Here is a 21,367-nt window from a genome sequence, read left to right on the forward strand (position 1 = left end):
TCCAGCTCCCTGCTAATGTGCCTGGGAAAGCAGTAGAAGGTGGCCCAAGTCCTTGGGCCCCTGCACACACATGGGAGACCCAGAGGAGACTCCTGTCTCCTAGCTTCAGCCTGGCCCAGGCCCAGCCCCAGCTGTTTCGGCCATTTGGGGAATGAAACAAAGGATAGAAGCACTCGCTCTCTCTGTATCTCTGCCTTTCAAATAAATTTTTAAAAAAATAATAAGGATTTTTTCCCCCTCCAGTTTATAGAATCATCAACAAGCATCAAAAGCCAACCATCCACTCTTTTTGGATGATGAGAATACCAAGTTTTGGAATTAGATGGTAGTTTGATTGCTGTACAATGAGACTGTACTAAATGCCACTGGATCACATGCAGTTCAAATGGATGATTTGATGCTACGTGAATTTCATCTCAATTCATAAAGCAACATGACCATCAACTGCTCAACCACAAGCTGAACAAGCAGGCCTTGGGGTCCTAGAGGGCCAGAGCCAGAGCACTGCCTTTTTAAATATTTTATTTTTTATTTGAAGGGCAGAGGCACACCCAGATGGAGAACTCACATCTGCTGGCCCACTGCCCAAATGCCTACAATGTTCAGGGTTGAAGGTGGCAGTCAGGACCTCAACCCAGGACTCCATGTGGGTAGCAGGAACCCAATCCCTGGAGACACCATCGCTGCCTCCCAAGGGCTGGAGCTGGGCATGAAGCCAGGTCCTCGGACGCGGGATGTGTGCATCTTACCCACCAGGCTAAACACCGGCCCCAGTACAGATCTCTTTGCTTCCATTCAGAAAACTCCGGTGAGGTGTTCGAGTGAGTGAGGCTCTGACACTATCTACCCACTCTTGCACGCTCTCTCTCTCCTCTCACGACACTCACCTACATTCCTCAGGGTTACTTTTGGCTTCATCCGTGCAGCGATAGAACTTCCCCTGGGTACAAAACAGACAGACAGTCAAGTGCAGGCTTCTCCAAGACAGGACACCTGGCTTCACGTAGACAGGTACTCCCCCGCCCCCGCTACCTTGAACAACTGGACCCCAATGCAGGCAAACATGAACTGGAGGAGGGTGGTGACGATCATGATGTTGCCGATCGTCCGGATGGCCACGAAGACACACTGGACGACGTGCTGGGGACGAAGAACAGGGAAAGGACGGAGGGCGTGACTTTTCCCTTTTATTGTAGCCACTGGGTGAGCGTGCACCAACTATGAGTGTCTACATTTATGTGAGTTTTTACGTGACTTTCCAACTTTGAGATCCTCTTGTGGTTTTCCACAAGATCTACAGGGAGATCCCCTCAGCACATCAGGGCCACTTTATTAAAAAAGCGCTTGAGGGACAGCACTGCCTGGCACATGGAATGCAGGGACCCCCACCCTAAAGGACTCAGGAAGAACCAACACCCTCTCCCCCAGCCTTTTGCAGAATCCACATGAGGATATATTTACAGACTAAGCACAAGGAAATACCTAACAATGGGACAGTAGCCCATGTGCAGTGATCATAATGAAAGAGCAATTTCAGTGACCAGAAGGAAAGGAAATAACCCATCTGTAAATGGCTTCTGCCCTGGGCAGCACTCTGCAAGCAGATAACCTGGGCTGGCCTCGCTCAGAAGACTCAGTCCCCCCAGCAGGTGCCACCCGACGCCAGCCCAGCCTGAGGGAGGGGCATCAGAACCTTAAGTCCTTTCGCTCTGTTGATGGCCCTGAGCGGCCTCAGGACCCTTAAGACCCTTAGAATCTTCACAACGGAGATGGCACTGGATCTAAGGGAAGAAGAGGGTAAGACAGCAAGCTGAGCGTCATGTGGATGGACAGGTCAGTGTTCCGCTTCACCTCCACTTTCATGTCACTACACCACTTGCCAGCATCCCGTGGAGCGGAGCTGAGCTCTGCCCACGACTCACAGCCCACACCAGACACACAACTGACCAGTTGGCTTCGTTCCTTTCGTTCAGTATAAACACTAAGTTGTACTTGGCTTTGAAGCTTCAGGTGTTCTGCATGCTTATTTTGGAGACCTGGGCAGGTAGCCTAGGAAGGCCTCCCAGGGAAGAGATGATAGCCAGGTGAGTCTCAAAGGAGGAACAAGGGTTAGACAGAGGGTAGAGGTGCTCCAAGCAAGGGGGCAGCCTCCACAAAGTGGGGCAAATGGTCCCATGAGCTACACCTGCAGGGCGCCCTCAGGCAGGAGTCCTTGGTCCTCTCCACTGACTGGCAGTTTAGGGTGTGTGCACATGGGTACTCATGTGCGAGAGCTAATGGCCAGGTGCTCACTGGCCACCTGATGCTCTCTGGGAGCCTCTGGCCCAGGCGACAGGGAAACAGCAGACAGGCAGCAGGCAGCTCTGTTGTTACCCCTGAAAGCTTTGGAAAGGACCTAAGCCCTTGGCTTTTAGTCCAAGTTCCCTCCAAGCTGCAATGCTTGAGGTCAGAAGAAAGGTCACAGCTCCTGCCACTCATGGACATCTGGGGGAGGCGGTACTGTCCAGGCAGAAGGGGCTGTGTGAGGCTCTTGCTGTACAGAAAGGACATGGGGTCCCAAGGGAGGAGGTCTTCATGGCTCCAGGACCAGGAAGGCCCTGGGGCAGCCCACTGGCCTCCCTCTTAACACTTCTCTCCCTCTCTGCTGAAAACATGTTCCACAGAGAGAAGAGGCCCAACCTAACAGCAGGCATAGAATGAAAACTAGAAACACAAGAGAATGCGCACCACCCCAGCGCTCTGCTCCCTGGAAGCCAACCGGGCAATCCTGTGTCACTAAACATCTCATTAAAACGATGCCAGCCTTTGTGATTTCTGCCAGAACCCCTTCTATGCCCATCCCACCCAAGAGTCCCAGGCACACACACGCACACCCACATCCCCAGCCCCTGAATACTTACTGGATCCCAAACGACACCAGAGACACGCCAACGACCAGCATGTCCAGCAGGTTGAAGTAGTTCCTGCAGAAGGCTCCTTTGTGCAGGAAAGCTCCAAACGTTGTCATCTGGAAGCAGAAGCCTGGGTGGGTGACGGCTCACTCTCCCCAGGGGGAAAGGGACCTGAGCTCTTCACAAAATCTCAAGGCAGTTACGACCGAGGGGCAGGTGTATGTTAGAAAACCCAAAAGGTAAACCAGCAAGGCTTCCCCAGAAACAGGGAAAGGGCTGCTTATTTCAGACACAAGAGACCAGTGTAGACTTCACCGTGACGTGCTGGGCTGGCCTCTCTGGGGCCCTCGCAGAGCCAGTGAGGCCTTATGAAAGCACCTGTGTAGAGTGCCCATGAGGTGAGTGGCCCCTTACTTCTCCTAGGCATCTTTAATGATGCAACCATTTTCAGGGGTTCCTCCAAGCCTTGTTACCCTAGCATGCACCAGGTGCATATGCGTCTCACCTAGGTCAGTCTCACTGCTTCCTTGCCCCACCCCGGGTGCACCTGCAGCACCTGTATCAAGTGCTCCAGTGGGCTATCTACTGGGGATGCAAAGAGAATTTCATATAGAAACCTCCCAAAATAAAAAATAGCAAAATAGAGAGACTTCAAGATTTATCAAGAAAAATAACGTGGTGGGAGGGAAGCTCAGACAAGTACAGGAGAGAAGAGGCAGAGTTGGAAACATTATACAGTCTCAGGAAATTGCCACTCTTCCACCTTTTTGTTGTACAAAAATGGCAGTTTCAGAGAGTTTCACAGACAAGCCTCCTCAGCTTCCCCTCTGCCAGAGGAACCGGAGCTTCAGAGGTCAGATGCTTCTTGGCAAATCCTCATGTTCCGACTCCTTCTTGTTTTGGCTTATTTTGCATTCTCTAAGACACCTTCAAAATGAACAATGACTTCGGAGATTTAAGCCACTGAGGCAAATCTGCACACGTTATAAAGCATCCCTCGTTTCCCCCCTTTTTAAATCACCCCGAATCTCATTTTCTCTGAAGCCTGAGCGTAAACACATTCATCTAACAGCTTAAAAAGGAGGACAGTAAAATAAAACCTCAATTAACCAGGAGAAGGATCGAAGCAGAACACCTGCCCTTTCAGCTGGAGGCGGAGAAGGCAAGCAGGAGGCGGGAGCAGGGGCCAGTGCAGTGCAGTCACCCACCCACCCGTGCGTCCTGCACCCCTGGGTCCAGGCGGCCACTGTCCCCCAGCACAACTCTGCCTCAGGACAGCAGCGTCCACCACATTCCTTGACTTTAAAGGCAGAAACCCTGATCCAAATCTTGATCAGATTTTTTTAAACAAATGTTGAAGCAGGTGGGAGTTGATTGGTTTTACACAAATGTTTCAGGAACAACAAAAAAAAGAGAGAGAGAGAAAAACACCAACACCTCCACTCTCCAAACCAGGTCAACTGAGGTTTCATTTTACAGGAGATTTTGTGAAGAGTTCAAGCTCTGCCAGCATCCCACAGAAAACGCATCTCCCCTGAGATGCAAACAGCGAAACCCCCAAGGGGTTTCAAGAAGATCGGGGCAGCACGTCTTCCTCCCCTGCTTGGGCCCCTGCCAGGGGACTGTCGCTCCGTGGTTCTCACAGGCCACGCTCTCCCACAACCCCAGGGACCCACACCTCGCAGCTCTCTCCAGATCTCCAGGTACATGGGAATGAGCTCCCGGTGGCATGGCCGCTGCAGGCAGTGCACAAACCACACGCAGCAAGGGCAGCCATGAGCTCATGCATGGGCACTACATTTAGGTGGCCCTGTCTGGAGGGTGTTCCTTTTATTTGTTTAAATGTAAGCCCATCCATTAAAACGGACAGAAAATCTCCCAACACAAATGGACTCAGGTTACCTTGCAAATCCTATTGCAAGAAAATAGCATGTTACTATTTTAGGACATGGAAAGCTTAAGGCGGTCAGGGAAACAGGAAGGGTGTCCTTCCGGCCCCAGTAAGGACCTTTCCTCCAGTGTGGATATCTGGACGGCAGGAAGGAAGTTCACGCACAGTGACACGTCTGTTTCCAGCTGACACTTTCCAGAGACTGTGGTTTTTTTTTTTTTTTTAAAGGAAACAAAATATAATTTCCAACCATTATCAGGAAGTCAAAGCAGCTCCTACATGCATTCACATATTACAAAGAAACAGCAAAAAAACAGGTTGGAATGGTCACAGGGAAAAATAAAAAAAAGTTCTTTCATTAAAAAAAAAAAAAAGTTTAGCTTGATCACAGAAGAACAAAGTCAAAAAAAATCCAAAGTCAAAAGCACTTCACGCTGCTTTCCTGTGTCTCACACGCAGGGGGCAGGTCCTTAAACACACGGCCAGGTAACCTGTTACCTTCAAAACGATCTCAAATGCAAAAGTACCAGTGAAGACATAATCTGCATAACCTAGCATCTGCAAGGCAAACACACAATTGCAACTATTATGGCTACAGCTGTTTTCCAGCAGGCGTGCATCAATGAAAAAGACATTACCTTCAAGAGGATTTCGACAGTAAAGATGGCTGTGAAAGCATAGTCAAAGTAACCCAGTATCTGCAAGGGACAACACGTGGAAATGAGACAACAGCATCCGGACCCACTTGACAACGACTCACCCAGGGGTTGGCCCCCAACATGCAGCCACAGACAGCTTCCCCCCGGAGAACCCTACCGTCCAGGGGCTGGGTGCCAAGGCGCGAACACCCACAGCCGGTGGTGAGGACCAACGGAGAGGGCTTAGGCATCCTCATCTCCATTAGCCACTAGCCGATGGTTTCCTGGGCTCAAATCTCGGCTAGACTGAGGCCCATTTCTAAAAGCACCTATCGACTTCCTGTCGTCACAGTGAGACACCTACAAGCTACTTGTGGCACCGGATAAATCACAGTCTCGCGTGATTTTGCATCTTTAGCTCGTACCAAGCATGCTGCCCTCCAGCTGGGTGTCGGGTGGTGGAGAAACATAAACAAAGATGCTGGTGGCATTAAGAGGGACCTCGCCTTGTGCGTTTCCCCTTGCACGCCAGCCTGCTGGATCTGGGAATGAACACTCATCCATGCAGCTGGATGCTGGGCTGTTGGGGCTTCCGGGCATAGCTGGACCCACTTGTCTCCTTCCGGCCTGCTGCTGCTCTCACACCTCGCTCCCTGCACAGCTGACTGGGTGTCTCGCTGGGTCAACTCAAACAATGGGCGTGGCAATGAATTTCCAGTCTTAGTTCCTCTATCATCAGCCTTCCTCAAAATACCACCCATTAGTCAATGAAGTCCTGGTAGCTCCTTGTGGGGCCCCTGCTTCTCCTCAGTGCCATGGAGGCAAGGATTTGGGGCCAACAGGCTGGCAACAGGCAGTCTGACCACTGCATACGGCTGGGCACTGGGCACCAAGCACCCTCAGCCTCAAAGCTGGCAGCCAAGACTCCAGCAGCAGCTCAGATGGTCTTGGCCACTGATCTTCCTGACAAGTGCTCTTGAGTATCAAAAGAGGAGACCAACGGTGGAAGGGCCTGTGGGGACCACCCAGGGCTCCTTCCCTGACTAAACCAATGTGGCCGCTGGACGCAGGATGGTGGCACCTGCTCAGGGCCACACAGCCTGTCACAGCAGCTGCAAGCCACAGGCACACATTTGTCTATCAGTGAAGAACAGTAATGTGTTGGGGGAAAGCAGCCATGAAGACAGGATCACGATAGAGAGAGAGAACACCGAGTAGAGGAACTCCTCATGGTTCGGCTCTCCACACTGACCCAGGCCTCCTCTGTCCTGTGGTGACTTTTCCCCCGTGTGTGTCACTCTGATGATGTCCATTGCCTTTGAATGCCCAGAGACAGCCCTGCAGATCTCCCTCAGAAGACCTCAACTGCAAGGACAGATTGACAGAGGCTCTGTGCTTTTGACAGGGCCACCAACCTGTGCAAGGGGAGGACGTGTGTCTTATCTTCATGTCAACTAATCAGAGAGATTGAGAAGCGGGGGGCAACTGCAGGAGGGCTTGGCCATCACCACAACGTGCCTGCATCCTCAACCCTCCAACAATCTGACGTGTAGAGAGAGGCGGGACCCAGTGAGGTCGCCACTCTTGGAGGCCTCAGGCCTGCGCTGGCTGCTCGCTCCTGGGGGCACCTTGGTTGTCACCAGCACGGACACGCACAATTAGGCCTGCGAGGTGGCAGCTGCTGGACCTCGTGGGCTCCTGCCTCGCTGAGCCAGCTGTCCTGCCACCTACGAAGGGGCTGCTGAGCCAAAAGCTAATCCAGGTCCGAGTTTCTCTCCAGCATGGAAGCAGCAGTGCCAGCCTTAAGACCTCAAGCTGCTTAACAACAGAAAATGACCCCCTCTGCTTGTTTGCTCAGAACAAACACCTCCCGCCACACCCAAACCTCCAGCTCCCCCTCAACACCCAGCACTCCCCTTGCTTGTGTAGTCATACATGGCACGGGGACAGCTGGGCCCACCACGGCGGTCCCTGGTGACATCCCGGCTGCCTTAGGCTGTCTACACGCACTGTGATGCTCGCTTAAGGATGCATTTCTCGGAACAAGTTGCCAAGCAATGCAGCCTGTGTTGCTTCTGAGTAACGCGGATGGGCCGGGCAGCTTGCTGTGTTTGAGTCCACCCAAGACGTAAGTCTAATCCATCAACCCTCGGGGCTGCAAAGAGCCCTGAGCGTGTGTGTGGCAGGCCCACTTTCCATGTTACTTTCTGCCTACTTTTCTGCTCCCACTAGGCCCAGATCCCCAGTTAGGGGTGAAGGTGAATCTGACCAGCAGGGGAATAGAAACATTAGCAGCGAGGATCCAAGAGGGGAATCAGGTCCTCCCCAAGGCGGAGAGGATTTGAAACGGGCAGAAAAACCACTGCCGTGACGATTGTAGACGAAGCCCAGGCGCTCGGCCCATGCAGTCCAGCAGCAGAAAACATTTCCAGCTGAGCCAGATGCCTGCTCCGACTTTAGCCTCCCGGGCCCTGGGATGGTGGCTGGGAGCGAGGCCACCCCCCCTCCCCCGGGGCCTCACCGTGTTCCGGAAGGAGTGGCTGCGGATGGGGTCCTCGGCGGCCAGGGCGGCGCTGCTCAGCATGATGAAAACCAGGATGAGGTTGGTGAAGATGTGGTGGTTGATGAGTTTGTGACAGCCCACACGGACCCTGCAGGGACAGTCAGGGGCACGGTCCCTTTGGGGTCCTTAGGAGTGGGGGCTGCTACCGTGAGAGATCAGGCAGGGACCCCCACACTTGCCACCCAGGACAGCAGGGTGGCATGACCATTCCCCCAACAATACCCACTCCCACCGGCAGCCCCTGTGGCTCTGGGCTCGGAGCTGCACAAAGAGCATTTCCCTGCGTCTTTACAAGTGGAGAGTAATGCCCTACTACAGGTGGGAAAATTGAGGCTTCCGTTCCTTTGGGAGAGGGAAGAACCTTCTTTTCAGCTGTGGTAAGGCCCAGGGAGGATTTCCAACCCAGCTCTGCCTGAAGCTGGTCCACTACGACATGAAGCCCAGCCGGTCACCTGGCTGTGACAAGATTAGGCCCAAGTAAGGCCAACACCCAGCTATTACCAGGCCAGTTCTTTCTCTGCCTCGCTTCTGTTTTCTGTCCACAAATGCTGCCTGCCCGCATTGAGGAGTGGAGCTCTCTGAACCTCTTTTGGTGCTAGGGGCTGTCTGATCCATGCATCCTTCTTTGCTCCATTAAATCCTGTTCAATTTGATGTGCCAGGGCGGGCACTGTGGTACAGTCAATACGTTGCCACTTGGGAGGTCTGCATCTCTTATTAGAGCTCCAGTTCCAGTCCTGGTCACTCTGCTTCTCATCCTGCTTCCAGCTGATGCATTCTGGGAGACAGAGGCGGTGCTGGGCCCCAGCCACCCCTGTGGGAGACCCAGATGGAGCTCCAGGCCCTTGGCTATGGCCTCACATAGTCCTGGCTGAATCACCATGTGGGCAGTGAACCAGCCCATGGACGATCTCTCTCTCTGCCTTTCAAGTAGATGAAAATAAACATTGAATTGGTCCACTTAATTCTTTAAAGCAATTCAATGAATTTAAAGTTTTCATTTTCACACAAGGGGCAGGGAGGGGGTGTGCTGTATTAAAATGATGGGCTGCAGCTAGTGAAGCTTTGGGGAAACCTCCTGTTGTGTGGAGATTTTGCCATAAAGGCTATGTTGTAATTGGAGAGTTGGCCCACCACAAGCAGTCCTCAGAAAATGAAATGAGGGGCCAACATTGTGGTGCAGTGAGTTAAGCCACCTGCCTGTGGTGCCAGCACTTGATATGGGCACTGGTTCGTGTCCTGGCTGCTCCACTTCTGATCCAGCTCCCTGCTAATGCGCCTGGGAAAGCAGCAGAGGATGGCCAAAGTACTTGGGCCCCTGTACCCACATGGCAGACCCCCAGTGAAGCTCCTGGTTCTTGGCTCCAGCCTGGCCTTTGCAGTTATTCGGGGAGTGAATCAGTAGGTGGAAGATATCTCTCTCTCTCTCTCTCTCTCTGCAGCTGCCTTTCAAATAATAAAATCTTTAAAGAAAAATAAAATGAAGTGACAGCTCCATCATTTGCTAACAGGCATGGATCGTTGTGCACGGCATCACTGAGTTTGTGAGGTGTGTGCTGGGGTCCCACAAGGCGAGGTGGGACGCTGGGTTCCGTAGCTCAGGTCTGGGGCTCTGACAATGGTTCTCAGCCCACCACCACCACTCCCACTGCCCTTGCTGTGCCAGGAGCTAGCGAGGACCTCTCTGACCTCACCCCCATGCTAGCCTTTGGAATTAAACACTGTCTGACCAATGAATATGGGTATGTTTTCTCTGAAAAAAATCTTTTTTTCATTTTCCAAACTGGAGTCAACTTTGCACGTAGCTCTCTTTCTAAGGCCACTTACTGCTGGGTGTAGCCCCTGCAGGGCCTCAAGCTGTCAGCAACTGAGTCTGAAAAGGCCCTTCACTGCTGAAGGCCAAGGTGCCCACAGATTTGGGAGAAAGTCAACCCATTCTCTCAGTACCATGCACCAGCAGTGAGCTGGAAATGTGGCTATAACAATTTAATAACAACCCCCCCCCCACCTTTTTTTCTTTCCAAAGAACAACCAGTGAGGAGCTGTAAAACCCTCATCAGGGGCCAGTGCAGTGGCGGAGCAGGTAAAGCTGCTGCCTGCAGTGCCAGCATCCCGTATGGGTGCTGGTTCTAGTCCCAGCTGCATCACTTCTGATCCAGCACTGCTACGGCCTGGAAAGCAGCAGAAGATGGCCCAAGTGCTCGGACCCCTGCACCTGCATGGGAGACCCAGAAGAAGCTCCAAGCTCCTGGCTTCGGATCGGCCCAGCTCTGGCTGTTGCAGCCATTTGGGGAGTGAACCAGTGGATGGAAGACCTCTCTCTCTGGCTCTGCCTTTCAAATAAATAAATAAATAAATCTTAAAAAAAAAAAAAAAAACAAAAAAAAAACCCCTCATCTCTGAGGACTCCAACACGCCTTGCCTCCTACCAGCGACTCCCAAGGGCCGGCAGTTACATCACAAGCTCATCATCTGACAGCCAAAAACCACGACTGCAAGTCTAGAAACAGTTCCAGGAGTCATTTACACACCCCTGGCATTTCACTTAATTCCCGATGATTTAAAACCTAGAAGCCAGCTAGTAAATAAACTCCTTCCTCTTGCAGTACTTGTGAGTCATTGCCATGTTCCTCGTGAGCACCTTATCATTTTAACATGAGAAATGCTATTTTAAGCAGAGTATCACAGGGCTGAGATGAATGCTTACAACCTATGAAATACCACTGGGCAGTACCATTTTATCACCCTAGAACTCAATAAAGGTGGGAGGGGGAACAGTCAACTAAATGGGATCTCAGGGTGAAGTCTCACCCCGCAGCGCAGCCTGGCAGGGGCCACGCATTACTACAGGGTCCCCAAGAGGACCACACAGGGCACTTCCCCTTGGGGCTGCGACGACGCAGGGCTGAGGGGGGAAGCAGAGTCTAGAACAGCACTCTTCCCAGGACTGGCCACACCCTCGCAGGAAGAAGAGGGCTCAGAAGAGATGAACTGAGGGCCACGGCAACACTGGAGCAGGACAGGGGTCGGCGGGATCTGGGGGCTCCCAGAAGCCTCGGGTTCAGAAGGGGCTGGGACCCACCTTCCCTCAGCCCAGTGCCCACTCCCCACCCCCCAACTCCACCCTGCCCCAAATCGCACGCAGGGTCACCAGAGAGACGTGGCGCTGATGGGATGGGAAAGGCGGTACTACTTACGGGTTGGTCTTGCTAAGAATGAAGAAAGCACTCCCTTCGGGGATGGGGGCAATCTTCTCCTTCATGTTCAACTCCGAGATTCTGCGAGGACGGGGACCAGCAGGAACCTCAGGCTCATCCTCTTCCTCCTCCTCTTCCTCTTCACCTACTTTAAATCAAACACTTTTTTAATAGGCATGAAACGGAGATCACGTACAGATTACTATTCTCAAATTCTCATGAAAATCTGGCTTATGCTTGAACAAAGACTCTCGGCTTCCACTGAACCAAACGCCCCCACCACTCCTACAGATTCCAGGCCGAGCATAACCCAGAGGAGCTGGGCTGAGTCGCTGTCTAGGGCGAGTTTGGAGGCAGCAATGAGGTGTGCATACATGGAAGATATGACCAGCAGAGACAAAAGGCAGTAGCAGCGGGATTCTCACTCCATCCCTCCCAGCACCTGACACCCTTAACTCAGCCTTCTGACCCATGTGTGGGTCTTGGGGTCACAGCCACCAGGCCCTAGGCTCGCACCACCATCACCATAAAGGTACTTGTCAAGTGAGGGCCAACCACCAATGAGGCTGACTGCTCTACCCACACGTCCCCCTTCCCATCAGGAAGCTGGCTTAACATAGGCTGCCTGTGACCATGGGAAGACCTGGAGCCATCCGTTCCACATGGCAACTGTGACCATGGCTTTGGCGGCCTCAGCCAGGCCACGCTCAGAGTCAGCTGATCACAGGGTAGTGGCAAAGCCACAGGGCTCGGGAGCTCCAGGCCTGTCTCGGGCCTCCACCACCATACCTGGCACATCACAAGGTGGATAGGGGTCCTTGTCTTCCTCCTCCTCTCGATAGTCATCAATGGTAACCTAGGACGACAGAGACATCTCAGGAGGAGTGGGGGCTCTGGCCTAGACACAGTCCAGGAGGCCGAAGGGAAGTCAGCCCTGCCGTTCAGCAGAGGCTGTGGAATTTCTCCCGAAAGCACCTGTGAGTGTGGAGGGAGAGGCAGATGGCCCTGGAGGGCGGTCCTATTTCATACAGGAGGTCTGAGGACAGACGAAGAGACAGCTGGCTTACCTCTGAGCCAGCTGTGGTTTGTGGGCACACACACGGTCACACAGGCCATGTGCCAACTGCATCTTAAACACCCGTCTCCCTGCTGGAACAGGAGTGCCATGAAGGCAGGGACATAGGCGATCTTCCACATTCATCAGCCCCCAGTGCCTGAACCAGGGCAGTCCCTCCGAAGTTATGAACTCAACGGACAAGCATCCAGAGCTGCCATCAGTGAAATGAAGTTTGACAGGCAGAGCCCTGAGGCCACCCAGGCCACCTGATTCCCGAATCCCGAAGGGAGCCACTTGAGACGCCAACAAGATCTTGACACACACACACACACACACACACACACACACCCCGCCAAGGCCAGGTCTGACCACGTAATTCCAGGAAGAAAAAAGAAGCCGTCAAACTGGTCACCGTTTCTCACGTTGGCTGTCTTGTTGAACAGTCAGCCAACTGCCCACATTCAATCAGGAGCAGCTTGAGAAGCCAGCTGTGCACGGGATGCTCCACTCTTTCTTTGCCCCAACATGCGGCAGGTGTGGTGCACAGCCATCTTTCCCAGGGTGAACGGTCTGTTTTTGGAGCGGCCCAGACCACCGCTTTTCAGCACCGGGGAAGCCGTATTTTAGAAGGAATACCTTGTTTTCGCTGTTGGCTATCTGGTTGACTTCTGGTTTGCTGTTCTTTTTATTTTCTAGGCTCTCCTTCCTGGATGGAAGAGAAAACAACAAATAACCTAACAACCATGATACTATGTACACGAATGCTCATCAGGATTCTGAATCCACAGTGCTCCGCGAAGGATGGAATCTGATTGGAAACCACACTCACGGCGAGAGCACAGCACCGGCCCACCTCAGAGCTGCCTGCCCACCGCAACGCCACACATGCATTACACAGACAGTCTCATTACCGTTCTCGTGCAGGAGCTAATCAGCACTGAACGCACCATGTGCTGTATGAGGCCGGAATTAACAGCAGTGCTTCTGTGAGCACAAGGATCCTGACTCCCATTCTCAGCTCCGAGGGACGAGAGCCAAGGGCCTGGCTTCTGCCCAGCAGTGCCTTTGCTTTGGTCTGCACCACACGGCTCCGAGAGTCACGGCAGAGCAGGGGCACGGGGCCGCCGCTCCCGGGGAGCCCCTGAGTCGGCCAGGACTCAGGTGCACGGGCTCCTCTGCAGAGCCCCTGAGGAAGCAGCCCAGGTGAAAATACGGTTACCTGGCAATCTTTTTCCTTTCTTTCTCCTCGGCTTCTTCCTTCTGAGCAGTGTTCAGACTTTCAGCATCAGCCAGATTGTCTACAGCGATGGCCAAGAAGACATTCAGTAGAATATCTAATTTGAAATTTTTAAGGGTGTAACACATTTCTTCACACACAGAAAAATGTTTGTTCATTTTACTTTACTCAAAAGGCCAAGACAGGAAAAGAGAGACAAAGAGATCTCCCATTTGCTGGTTCACTCCCCAAATGCCTGCAATACAGCCAGGCAAAAGCTAGGAGCTGGGAACTTAACTTCAGTCTCCCACATTGGTGGCAGGGACCAGATTCCTTAGGCCATAACTTGCTGCCTCCCAGAGGGCATCATTGGGAAGCTGGACTCGTCAGCAGAGCTGGGACCCAAACCCGGGCATCCTAAGAGGCATCTTAACCGCCTGGCCAAACGCTCACTCCAAGATACAAAACAGGGCTAAGGCAGCCACACCTGGTCACAACAGCCACGTCATACCCTCTGCCTTCTGGGAGGTGAACTGTTCCCAGTACTCTGTTCACTTGGCAACGCCAGTGGACCACAGTCCTGGTTTTCCTTTTGTTTGATTGCTTAATGAAACTAGAAACCTCCAGAAGACAATCTGGAAAGAAAGGGAACTGAGATTCACTGAAACCCATGACAACCTGCACGTCCCACTGTCTGTGGGTATGTATCTCCAAACACCTATGGATCTACAGCGATGAAGTCCATTGTATAAAACAACCCATACATAAACACAGTGTGATTTTAGAAACATCCAACATATATCCAAGGAAGTTCTTTCAACAGAGGACTCCTTCAAGGGCTGTGTATTTGAAGGAAGAGCCCAATGCACAAGACGGCGTAAGACTTTCTCTTTTTTCAAATTTTTTTTTTAATTTGAGAGACAGAGAGCTCCCATCCATTGGTTCACTCTCCAACTGCCTACAATAGCTGTGATTGGACCAGGCCAAAGCCAGGAGCTGGGAACTTCATGTAGGTCTCTCACATGGGTGGCAGGAACCCAACTACTCGAGCCACGACCCGGTGCCTCCCAGCATATGCATCAGCAGGAAGCTGGAATCAGGAACAGAGCTGGGACTGGAACCCAGGCACCATGCTCAGGGATGTGGGCATCGCCACGGGCATCTTAACCGCTGGGCCAGACGCCTGCCCTGGGACTTTCTCCTCTCAGACGGCATTCAGGAGTCTGTGGATAACTTGTTCACTCCTTCACCCCACCAACCCTGACTGAATACAGCAAGGCTAACTGCTGACGGGCGGCGCTGTGCTGAGCCATCTGAGGAGTCCTACTGTGACTGGACCTTTTGTCATCCAGTTAACCTTGATTTCTGTGAATGGTAAAATTTAGACACTTAAACACATCATCCCTTTCTCTAGGTTGTGCTGTAATGCTGTTTATGAGGTGTTTCCCGAAGTTCATGGAGAAATGGAAATCCATGCAGAGTCTTTCTTATAAGAAGTAAACCACGCCAGCAAGAGCCGTATTGGTGCCATCTGATGGGAGCTCCTCTGTGGCTGGTAGGCAGAGCAGGGGGGCTGCCTGGAGGAGGGGGCCTCAGAGCTGCACCAAGGGACCAGTAGGGAGTGTAGGCGCTGGGGCGGGGTTTTCAGAGAGCTCCTGGCAGCACAAAGCTTTTTCCCTATAGAAAACAAGGCAGGTTTGTCCTGGGGTTGCCACACCCCAGAAACTACATGAATGAGTCCAAGGAGACTGGGCCTACCGAGCAGACGGCCGCAGCCCAGGACTCTGAGATGGAAGCGTGGCGACCAAGCAGGGGCACAATCGCTCACTCACCACGCCCTCGCTGCGGAGGGCCTCCGTATCCCAGGTCTCGCGCTCGGCATGGAGGAGTGAGAGAGCAGCAGACACGGGAAAGTGTCCGGTAGAGGTAAATACAGACTGAGGGTTACAGAGGACCTCCCCGGGAAGGAAAAGGAATGCAGGGAGTCTGAGCAGAGGGACACAGCATGACACGGCAGCTAGCCAGTGGACACGCGACGCCCCCAAAGCACAGGCCAGCAGGGCAAATCCAGGCTCGGGTCAGTCCACTGCAGAAGGCTTCCTGTGGGTCACAGACATCCCTCCAAGCTCTGCAGGGCCGTGACAAAAGAACCACCTCCTGGCTCTGCCCTTGTCCCGCAGCACCTGCCTGCGACACAGACAGGCACCTGCGCATGTGCTGTGTCACCAGCTGGCCACCGTTCCTGCAAGCCTTGCTGACTCCTCTTACACAACGCAGCTCCCCAGCAACGTGGGAGCCAAGCAGAGGCTGAATGAGATGGGAAAGACATTCACCTCCCCCCACCATGGCCACCCTCCTACCAGGGAGCCCCCGAGGGGGTCCAACAGAAGGAGAGGGTCCTCGCCCCCGGAGCCCCCGTGGGCGTGAAGGATACAGTTGCCACAGATGAAGAGGATGATGAAGTAGATGCACACGATCATTCCCGAGGAGGACGGGCCGCCGTACGCCATGATGCCGTCGTACATCACGGCGTTCCAGTCTTCCCCTGTCAGAATCTGAGACGCCGAGGCCACCATCAGCCAGGAGGAGGACCCGCCACTCACAGCGGCTCCCCCGAGCTCGCTGGCGGCTGCCGAGCCCTGTTTTGGGCTGCTCTTCACAGTCCAGTTTGCACTGAACAGATCCATCTGTTACCCCGCAGGATTTTCAAAACACCATTTTTAACGACACAAACAGAGGAGCTGGTTTGTCCATTGTAAAGAAAATGACTTGATCTATGAGACGTATATACCTTTTGACACCACCCTAGGCTGGCTGTCGTCCTCTACCCAGGGAGCACGCCACTGCTGTGTCTCCCCGGGGTCTCTGTGGGTTGAACCCACATTCACCCACGGAAAGCAAGCGCTCGGTCGGTGCCCTGTCTGGATTTTTAGACATAAAGGGTAGCAGAGTAGAGGAATTCTGCAGCAACTGGCTTTTTTACTCAAGTAGCAATGCACCCTGGATGCTTTGTGTCAGCCTGCTCATCTCGTTCCTGTAACTGCCACACAGCATTCCACACAATCAGCCGTGGAACTGGAGGCTTCTCTTCTACAGCTTTTACAAGTGGGGGATTTCAAATGCTGCACGCAACTTTCCCGACTACCTGAAGAGTGGAGACCAGCAACCCCGGGAAAGTTCGAGTTTAAGCATTTCTACTGACGATGCTTGGGAATTCACTCTATCACGAAATAGAATCAGATGACAACTGACAGCGAGTTTGGAACAAGCTATCTTCGGTTGGTGGGGTGGAGTGGGGTCAAGGGAGAGGAAGAGAGATTCTTTATCTCTTATCTGGATTACATATTTTAAAAATTCAAACTTGTGACTCACCATCAAACAGAAAAAATGGGTAAATGATTGACAGAGATAAAGTACTTCAGAGAAAAGGAAGGCCTGGAGGTTAGTCCTATTGAAAGACACTCAGCTTCACTGCCAAGCAGAGGCATCCCAAGGACAATGAGGCACTGTTGTTATCTATCAGGCAGCAGTGCACCCACAGTAAAAGAAGGTGGGACAGCGGGCAGCGCCCACCGCAGATGCAAAGGACCCAGAGGAGAGCGCTGTGGCAAGGGTGTCACAGTGCACAACAGGCACACCCTACGCCCCAGGAATTCTGCTTCTGGGGATCTGTCCTACAAACCCAAGACTGGACACGACCACACATTCCTCAGGAAGGGACCGGTTATCCCGGTATACCACAGAACTCAGGCAGCTCTTAAAAGGAAGGACCAAGCAGGAAAGCTCTTGGGGGGAACGCTGTGACCAAAAAAAGTGAGATACAGAACATTCTGGAGGGGGAGCTGTGGCCCGGGAGCTCACCCACGGCCAGGCGGGCAGGCAGGCTGCAGCTGCTCCCCGCAGGAGGAAACAAGCGGCCATCTTGTGTTTCTTTGTAACGTTTGCATGGTGTGTCCCATGCACACGGTACCAAAATAGAGACAGACACAGGCTGCTCTGAAACAAACTCGAAAAAACAATGACTGACCAGCAGCCCAAACTGCAGCTTAATTTGGAAAACAAAACCTTGGCCCCAAGCAGCAGTGCCATACAAGTGGGCAAGAATCTTAGAGGGCAGTCCCTGTGTTTCTACAGAGAAGAGCAGGTGACTCGACGGAGGTCTGGGGCCTGCGCACAGAGAAACAGCCACCATGGACGCACCTGTGCACCACCTTTCCCACACCGCCTCTGCTCTCCAGCAGGACTATGAGGCTGGCTCACAGCACGCCAGAGGCATCGGGGGCAGGTGGGTCTTTTAAAGTCAGCTGTCAGGCACTGTCCAAGGGAAGGACTGCGCTCAGAAAGGGGGGCCTGGAAGACCTCAGCTCGCAGGCGGGGAAGGTGCAGAATGTGCACCTGCTCTGGGTGGCAGAGTCACCCGTGCACCCTGGGATCCACTACAGCAGCAGGGGCAGATGGGGCAGGAGGCTGCCTCGGCCCTCACCGCCCCGATGCCTCCGACTCCACACCAAAATGCCTGGGCTTCTTCAGAACTCACTTCTTTCCATCAGTCTGTCATTGCTAGGCTCATAAATCTGCCTGCCATCGGAACTCAGCCCAGAAACCTCACAAAACCAAACCACAGACTCTTGGTTTCCTATTCTGCAACACGGCAGTATTTCATCACATCACCTCACACGGATCCCCGGGGGGAGGGCGTCCAACAAGGCAGTGGTGCAAAACACATGAGGGCAGAGGTTGTTCACAGAAACGGGCTCTTCCACGCCTCACTGAGCTGTGAGCAGACACGAGGCCCAGGAGTCTGGGCTGCCCCTTCCCGGGTGCACCTGCCGCACACAGGGAGGGAGCACTCACCTGGAACACCGTCAGGAGCGCCTGGGGGAAGTTGTCGAAGGTGCTCCGCTTGGTCTGCGTCTCGTCAAAGTTAAACTTGCCGCCGAACAGCTGCATCCCGAGCAGGGAAAAGATGATGATGAAGAGGAAGAGCAGAAGCAGCAGCGAAGCGATGGACTTCATGGAGTTCAACAAGGACGCCACTAGGTTGCTCAGAGAAGTCCAGTGCCTGCGAGGGAGAGGAGGCCGTGGGACAGAGCAGACCGCCACCAGCCAGGAGGTCGCTTGCGGCGAGCCATGGCTTCCTTACCTGGTCACCTTGAAGATTCGTAAAAGGCGCACACACCGGAACACAGAGATGCCCAGGGGCGACATGATCTCCAGCTCCACTAAGATGGTCTCCGTAATCCCACCGCACACCACAAAGCAATCAAATCGGTTGAAGAGAGACACGAAATACGCCTGCAGACCCAGGCTGTACATCTTCACCAGCATCTCACAGGTGAACAGGGCCAGAAGGACCTTGTTAGCGATGTCTGCAAAGACAAAGGGTGCCCGTCCCACAAGTCTCAGTGCAGGGGACGCTCAGGCTCCTCCTGACCAGGAGCAGGACACACCCAGCATCGGGCCCTCTCTGCTCCTGTCCCCACGTCAGAAACGGGGCATTCCCGCTGACGGGCACTCTGCTCCTGCGACCAGCAAGACGCACGACCCTGGAGGAGTCACTTGACTGCTGGGCCTTAGTTTCACCAAATATAAAACCAGGAAGGGCAGCTTATCTCACAGCCTCTGAAACGTTCTAGTCCGAAAAGCCTCCGATTCTCACCTTTAGATATTCATGTATTTTCCTTTCACACACACACACACACAATTTAGCACCATGGTATCAGAAACAGTTGCCTATCCGTGTCATTTCTAACAGCAGGAAATACCTTGTTGCAGGCTGGAGAGGGGGAAGCAAAGGCTGGATTAGAGGTAACGGAGGAGTCTCAAAGGCTCACGACTGTGCAACCTAGAACAGGCTACACCAGCTCTCTGCACCCTGCTGCTGAGGGTCTCAAAGCAGAGGCACCAGAGGCCCTGGCCCAGAGTACTACGGGGGCCAATGATGCCTCCAGTGGGGGCGGGGAGGAGGTCCTTGCAACTCCAAGATTCCTGGAGGAAAGGCTGTCTTGGAGTAGGACGAGAAGTGTGGCCTCAGTCACTCCCAGGAGCCGGCGCTGGCCTGTGCTGGGATGGTCCCAGTGTCCTCTGAACAAGTGCTGGCTAGAACTGGCCCAATACATCACTGCACGCCCATCGGGTGAGAATGGACGGCAGCTGGACAGCCCCAGGACTCTTAACTAAGAACCCCACGAAAATGGCTTCTGCTTATACCTTGAATCTGCGTCAACCAGTCCGGCTGATTGTAGTGCTCGGAGGAGATGGTTAGGGTGTTGAGAAACACCAGGACGATCACCAGCCAGTAAAACGTGACAGACTTCACGGCGGCCCGGCACCTCCTGCGGCTGAAGCGATTCCAGCGACGCCAGCGCCGGCTGCAAGATGAGCACATGTTACTGCCCGGCCTCTCGGGGTCCCCTCGACACCACGGGGACATAGCTGAGCTCTCATTCTGGACGTGCCGACTGAGGTGGGGTGCATAGAAACAGACCTCATCATCTAAGTGATGCTGGTCCCACAACAGCATCTTGGTCTTCAAAAGCATCATCTTGACCATACTCTTGTTTGCTTTCTACGGCTTTCGAGAACTCTCAGTCACAAGCTGTCCTCTGAGAGCCAAATTCTAGATATTCACAGATCCTTGTGCAGAGGCACAGGTGCACTTGCACACACAGGCAGCTCACCTCCACCGTGTGTGTCTGTGTGTGTGTGTGTGTCGATCTGTCTGTGCTACTGGGGCAGAGAGCCACTTAACTGACAGCACACCTCCTGCAGCACCTCAGTCACCCCGCACAATCTATCAGGCAGCAATGGGCTCCAAAATCACGCTCATTCCTCTAGAGAACCTCCAAGTCCTTTCTGAAGTCTCTCAGGTTCCTCCAGAGCCCGGGGAGTCAGCAGAGCTGAGTAGGGATGAGTCCTGGCACTGAGTTCCCAGGTGCCCTTACTAACCAGGGACGCTCAAAGTCTACCTTTAGGAGAAGAGACAGTATTGACCTGCGTTTTCCCAAAAATGAAATGAGTTGAGCCAAACAGACAAGGAGCGTGTCCTCTGCCCTCCTTCAGTTGCTGTTTGCAACCAGGGAAAATGTTCTCTCCCTTAGCTTGTCTCCCAGTGGAAACCATTCCCCACCATGAGGTGACGTTTTGGTGAACTGTGGCGTGAGCTGCTACTCACTGACCTGGATCCCAGGGGAGGGCCAGCTGAGAGACAAAGTCTTGCCTCTCAGGCTGCCAGGCCTCACTGGAAGGGATGGGGGCCTGGGTTCAAGAGCAGTCTCCAGGCTGTGCCCGAGCTGCAGCCCTGGCTGACTCAGCTAAACAAAAAACTCAGGCCAGCACCGCGGCTCACTAAGCTAATTCTCCACCTGCAGCGCCGGCACCCCGGGTTCTAGTCCTGGTCGGGGCACCGGATTCTGTCCCGGTTGCCCCTCTTCCAGTCCAGCTCTCTGCTGTGGCCTGGGAGTGCAGTGGAGGATGGCCCAAGTGCTTGGGGCCTGCACCCGCATGGGAGACCTGGAGGAAGCACCTGGCTCCTGGCTTCAGATTGGTGCAGCGCGCCAGCCATAGCAGCCATCTGGGCGGAGGGTGGACCAACGGAAGGAAGACCTTTCTCTCTCTCTCTCTCACTGTCTAACTCTGCCTGTCCAAAAAAAAAAAAAAAAAAAAAAAAGAAAAGAAAGAAAGAAAGAAAAGAAAAAGAAAACTGTAACCCAGAAAGTGAACAAAGCAAGTTTTGCTAACTCTTCAGGACGACCTGGAGCGAGCAAGGTGCGTCTTGTTACTGCTCTTGCTGCTCGGTTTCCAATGGCCAAAGCAGCTAGAAACGTGATGACCTGCATGGGAAACTCCTGAGGACCTGAACACTCCATCCCACTCATAGCTGGGCTTCTCCCGGGGTGCATAATTCAGGGCACAC

At 53.4% G+C, this 21,367-nt stretch overlaps 1 protein-coding gene across 30 annotated transcripts in view; it reads right to left on the reverse strand.

Annotated features, from left to right (window-relative positions):
• The window catches only part of CACNA1D (calcium voltage-gated channel subunit alpha1 D), a 332,447-nt gene that overhangs the window by 64,875 nt on the left and 246,205 nt on the right, over positions 1-21,367 (reverse strand). For 29 of the 30 annotated variants that reach the window (XR_016214300.1, XR_016214299.1, XR_016214302.1 and 26 more), the window contains 14 exons: positions 19,663-19,823; positions 18,596-18,821; positions 18,307-18,514; positions 15,887-16,007; positions 13,456-13,570; positions 12,873-12,942; positions 11,969-12,035; positions 11,180-11,327; positions 7,942-8,071; positions 5,421-5,480; positions 2,901-3,007; positions 1,694-1,781; positions 1,033-1,140; positions 888-940 (listed from right to left, as the gene is read on the reverse strand). Coding sequence is in view for 26 of the 30 variants with exons in the window: in XM_089305533.1 (XP_089161659.1) it covers positions 888-940; positions 1,033-1,140; positions 1,694-1,781; positions 2,901-3,007; positions 5,421-5,480; positions 7,942-8,071; positions 11,180-11,327; positions 11,969-12,035; positions 12,873-12,942; positions 13,456-13,570; positions 15,887-16,007; positions 18,307-18,514; positions 18,596-18,821; positions 19,663-19,823 (1,662 nt within the window). In the remaining 4 variants the exon portion in view is untranslated. The remainder of the gene's footprint in view (positions 1-887; positions 941-1,032; positions 1,141-1,693; positions 1,782-2,900; positions 3,008-5,420; positions 5,481-7,941; positions 8,072-11,179; positions 11,328-11,968; positions 12,036-12,872; positions 12,943-13,455; positions 13,571-15,886; positions 16,008-18,306; positions 18,515-18,595; positions 18,822-19,662; positions 19,824-21,367) is intronic. The other variant, XM_089305527.1, reaches the window with a different exon arrangement.

This window comes from Oryctolagus cuniculus, chromosome 10, assembly GCF_051225735.1.
Source record: "Oryctolagus cuniculus isolate XC-2025 breed Fujian yellow rabbit chromosome 10, ASM5122573v1, whole genome shotgun sequence".
NCBI lineage: Eukaryota > Metazoa > Chordata > Mammalia > Lagomorpha > Leporidae > Oryctolagus > Oryctolagus cuniculus.